We start from the raw sequence: 5,060 nt of genomic DNA on the forward strand, positions 1-5,060 counted from the left end.
CCCCCCCCCACCCTCTTCCCCCTGTTATTTTGTTTCTGTACAAGGACTCGCATAGCGTTGGCGTGGGCATACCCTGTTTATTTCATGTTTGATGAAGGTGTATGATGACGGCGGTTTTTGTTCTTTTTCTTTCTTTCCCTCTGTCTTTCGTTTGGTGATGTGTGTGTGTGTGTGGATGTGGATGGTCCCGCTCAACCGTCGAGGAATAGGCTGTGGTTCTTGTGATGGATGACTTTTGAGACGTCAGGATTCGTTTCCATTGTTTTGGCAACGGTCTCTTTGGTGTGGTTCTGTCTTTCTTGTTCGCATCCAAACACCATGCCCCCCTCTGATGACTTGTATGTTACATTAAAGGTTTCTCATGGAACAAAAAAGCTTAGTTGATAATGAGGACTCGGTGTGTTTTGTATTGCCATGGGAAGTTGTGTAGGCCTGGTGGGTCCTGGGGTATTAAAGTAGAGAAACTACGCCCAAGCCCTCGTCCCTTGTATGATAGCTCTCTGGGGCTCGAGGTAGTTCATTCGGGCTCTCGATTTGCAGGTTCACAGCAGACAGTGGCACTCGGAGACGTGTGGTCCGAAGGGTGGGAGAGGACGACCTAGTACCACTCAGCTGGTATCTTGTTGGATGGGGAGTGGGGATGCCATCAGCAGAACGTAGGCGTGTATAGTATATGCATTAGAGGGCCTAATAGCCTAATACAAGGGGAAGAGTGGAATAGAGACTGCAGTAAAAGGGATTAATATCTCTCTGTGCTGGTTTAATTGTTGTGACTGAAGTTTAGTAAGTCAAATTAACTTCAAAACAGTATTATTTAGCTCCAATATTTTATTTACTTAGTGATTGTCTATTGACGGGCAGGAGCAGAATAAGTACAATTGTGGATTCTGAGATTGATTCGATTGTTCTTCCTAAGGTATTCAATTTTTCTCAGGTGTGGTAAGGTATAGTTGTCATTCGACCAATAGGAACGTACCATTTGAGATTGTACATATATGCTGCACTTTGATTGGCTGGAGAGGGGTTTATACTACTTCGTAGGCCGCTGCAGGGCATGCACGGTACATCATAGCACGTGCATCAACCTTGATTTTCTGGTCTTTGTTCTAGAAAATGGAATTCTCTGACTAAGGTGGATGGAGCTTGATTTGGATTTTTTCCCATTAAATTGTTTCTTTTACTTGGAATGGTAGCATGTTCTTATGTCCACGGTGCACAGGCGTTGCTGGAATTAGACTTGGCTTCCTGAATAGGTACTTTCTTAGGTACCTAACTGGCACAGTTCTGCCCACCTCAGTCCCAGACTAATGAGTACAGTACACCACAGACTCGATATTTACTATACAATTCCACCAAGTCTGGATTGCTCGACTCGACAACCACAGACTTAGCCGTTCGATCTTGAGAAATCGAACCTTGTTGGACCCCCCCCTTTTTTTTTTGTTTTTGCCCCTACACAACTGCGCCTGCTGCGATGTATGCGAACGGTATTATTTGCCAGTGTCCCCATCCCATCCATGCGAGTCTGTTGCTTTTAGAGAGCGGGGTGTCCGTGTCTTGACGGGCGGAGTATTTTCATGTCTGTCTGATTCGATAGTGTAGTGTCATGCCCTGTGGGGACATGAGCGTGGATCGCGGACGCTATGCTCAACACGCAGGATGATCGTATCTGGTAGTCTATGATTGGGTCTGCTTCTAAGCACAAGTACCTCACGGAGGACTGGGTCATCGAGGTCCAAGTAGCGCTCGCCGGTGTAGAAGTTCTTCTGTCTTGGGTCGAGGGTGTTGGTTGATTGGATCGTCGGGAGAGAGACGTTGGTCGCTGACAGGACTGGATGCCCGAGGTGCTGGGATAAAACTTCTCAGGTCTCAGACTCATCGATGTTAAATCCGCCCTCTCCCTTTGGCTGTTCGGGCTGTCGTCGTGCGCGTACCGAAGAAGGGGCAGTGTTGGTACAGGAAACAGGTAGAATCTGGTTTTTGTTCTGCAGGAGAAGTCAAGTACTGTGTTTCAGCCTTGTGTTGTGGAAGGTAAATGACATCGACAGCCCTAATCCACAGTATACCCGTTTCCGGTTTCAAGAAGGGACTTTACCTAAGAGGCTTACATTTGAGGACTCTTAACTGAGCTCCTCTTGTTTCGCCATTCTGAGAAGAGATAGCAAAGAGAAGGAAAGGAAAGCATTAGAGCAGTCAATGCAACAAAGTGAGCAATGTCGGAGTTGAGAAAAGCGCATGGAGAGCGCCGGCAGATCTGAGCTCAATCCGTCATATTTCATCTCCTTTACCAAGAGAAAGTAACTTGAATCGATGAAGAGGTCGTTTCGTGGAAATAGACCGGTGGTGAGTGAATCGCACTGGTTGGATGCAATGGTGGTTAGCTGGGCTGGTGAGGAGTGGACTACGCTCCCCGACGAAAAGGATTGATCATCGTACGAAGAATGGATCATACCATCTCTGAATAGACAAAGCCGTGAAAGACATCAAGAACTGATGAAGAGAGGGTGGTTCCAATGGAAGGCAGTTCACCGAGCAAAAAGGCTCATAGCTCGACTTGATGATGGTGCTATTGAGGCTACTAAGTTGAACTAGTAGATACAAAGTCTAGCGGTATATTGTATTAATGGCAGGCATCCAGGCCTCCGTCACAAGACGAGTAGGTACTGTACATGATGATCAGATGGTAGTTTCTACTCAGCTGCTCGCGTCTCCTATGCTGCTGCCTCTATTATCTCGCGCATCACTGTCGCGCTCAATACCAGCCTCCAAAGGAAAGCTCTTAACCAGCAGCGGTATCTCCTCCCAGCTCTTACTGCGATTTCGATCCGAGTTTAGCGGCCACCACTCCTCCAGTATCTGTTGGACCGGCGGCGGAGTCCGCATGGACGGGTCGTCAACGAGGATCCATTCATGCCACAGCTGCCACGCGACGGTCCCAACCGCCTGGACTTGCAGTTCCGCAGTTGGCGGTAACCCAGGCCGGGTGACGAGGAACGACTGACTAATTTGCCGGAGAACGTTGACCAGTGACTGGGGGAAAATAATCCCAAGTGACAAGAGATTGACGCGGACCTGCTTGAGCGATTCGTTAGCCTGACCGGAACACATGAGCTTGAAGATGCCTGCGGCAAGCGCCTCGTCGATGGCAGCGTTGTGGAGGATCTCCCGAAGACACGTGAGGTCACCCAGAACGTCTCTTTCATCGGCCACCCCAGCAACCCGCGGATCGCAGTCCAAGTCAAGAACGACCTGACGGAGATGGCTCCACTGGCCGATTGCCCGGTATAAATCGCACTCGCGGGCATCGCCACCCGTGCGCAGCAGCGGGAGATGGAGTTCTTCCAGCTCGGGGCAGAGTCGAGCCAAGTACCGGAGCTGCTCGCCGTCATTGACGGGGTACTTGTGGCCCTCATCGTCAGGTTGCTGTCGTTGGCGGTACGAGGCCTCCAAACTCAGCCCTTTCAGTGCCCGGCCGTGGTGCGAGACAATCCGATCGAGGGATGAGAAGCTCCGCAGGCTGATCAGGCGGAGGTATTTCAACGGACGGAAAGCCCGCACGGCGGCAATCATCTCTTCGCGGTCTGGAGCGACCCCACGACGGACCCCATTGGACCGCGGGACCATCTTGATGTACAGCCGTTCTAGTCCGGTCAATCGCGCAGCTACTTGCGCCAACAGCTCTGGCTCCGAATAGACCCCAATCTCCAGCGACCGTAGTCGAGATAGGTCGGTAATGGTGGAAACGCGCAGCAGGATCTGCTCCTGAGCCAACCCGGCACCGTCACTTCGGAAACTCAGGGACTCGAGGGAATAGGTGGCCGGGGCAACTGGGACAAGCTTGCTGTAGAAGGAGATGAAGTCTTCCCACTCCTCTTTCACTATCTCGATTGGATTGTCACGGCCTTCGCGTTTGTCGTCGATGATCAAATGCTTTAAATTGGGGGCAGTGAAGATGAGTGGCATGGGCTCGTCGAGGTGTATCCATCGCCATTCTCGCGGATGCAACCCCATCGTGTAAACTACCTTCAGCGTGTGGAGTGTCGGTGCGCGTAGGATGCGGAGATCAAATGGCCTTCGAGCCTCCTTCCTCACCAGCTTACAGGAGCGTCCTAGACCATCAATATCGATAGAAGGGCATTGGGATGTCCAGATATTCAGGCGACAAGTGGGGTGGAACTGTTGGAGTGCTTTGAGGATAACCGTGGGGAATGTGTTCACCACCACATAGTTAAAAGCGCTAAGATGCTGGAGCCGCCGGATCAGAGCGAGGATAGGTTCCCACTCGTTTTGTGGGTACTCATCAACCGTCTACCGGAGAAAGAGGAGATCCTTGTCATGAAATTCAGTTAATATCCCGGAGAGAAAGCCGTCCTCCGCAGCTCGTGGCTTGAAGCTGATAAATTCGTTGTACCAGTTTTTCTGCTTCCAGAGATCTTTGGCTTTTTGAGTATTTATCCACGTTGGTTTTGCAAGGCAAAGAAGATCAAGCTTGCGGGCATAACGCAGGTACTGCCGCCCAAGGCCATCGGTATAAAACTCAGAGACATCATGTTGCAAGCTTGTCAGATCGTGGAACTTGATGCGAAGGTCCATATATAGCTGAGGAGCCGCAACGTTGTGCCAGGTCCGACTGGCTTGGCTTAGGGCAGACAAATCATGCCAGGAATGATCAAGGACCTGGCAGGTCTTCTCAGTGTTTATTCAGGAGTCTCGTCTGTCTTCATGATCGGCTTACCAAGAGGGAGATCTGTTTTCGGAGCTCTGCAGGAAGGCTATCGATGGTCACCGTCATCTTGTTGTTGATATGGGGACCAGAAGACGGAACGGACTGAAGCAGGGAGAATCACGAAGACGGGGGTTTAAGAACGCTCTCTACTACTATTGGCCGGAGGCGTGGGGCGGAACCATGGTGCTGAACTGCGCTCCACCTGATAGTCGAGATAGCCATTCCTCCATTGCTTCCAGGCGCCTGCAAACGCTGTTGTTTCACCATGGACGTCGTCCAATCTTTCATCCATACGCTCGAAAACTGCTCGAAAATTGTTGGCATGATCCACAAA

At 50.6% G+C, this 5,060-nt stretch overlaps 1 protein-coding gene across 1 annotated transcript; it reads right to left on the reverse strand.

The window, feature by feature from the left end:
• Positions 1 to 2,694: 2,694 nt before the first annotated feature.
• Positions 2,695 to 4,792, reverse strand: BO72DRAFT_492924 (uncharacterized protein; the record flags this gene model as incomplete). Its single annotated transcript, XM_040948340.1, has 3 exons — positions 2,695 to 4,237; positions 4,313 to 4,677; positions 4,736 to 4,792. The coding sequence occupies 3 exons, from the start codon at positions 4,790 to 4,792 to the stop codon at positions 2,695 to 2,697; spliced, it is 1,965 nt and encodes a 654-aa protein (XP_040804953.1).
• Between the last annotated feature and the right edge of the window lie 268 nt (positions 4,793 to 5,060).

This window comes from Aspergillus fijiensis (assembly GCF_003184825.1).
Source record: "Aspergillus fijiensis CBS 313.89 unplaced genomic scaffold BO72scaffold_7, whole genome shotgun sequence".
NCBI classification, from domain to species: Eukaryota; Fungi; Ascomycota; class Eurotiomycetes; order Eurotiales; family Aspergillaceae; genus Aspergillus; species Aspergillus fijiensis.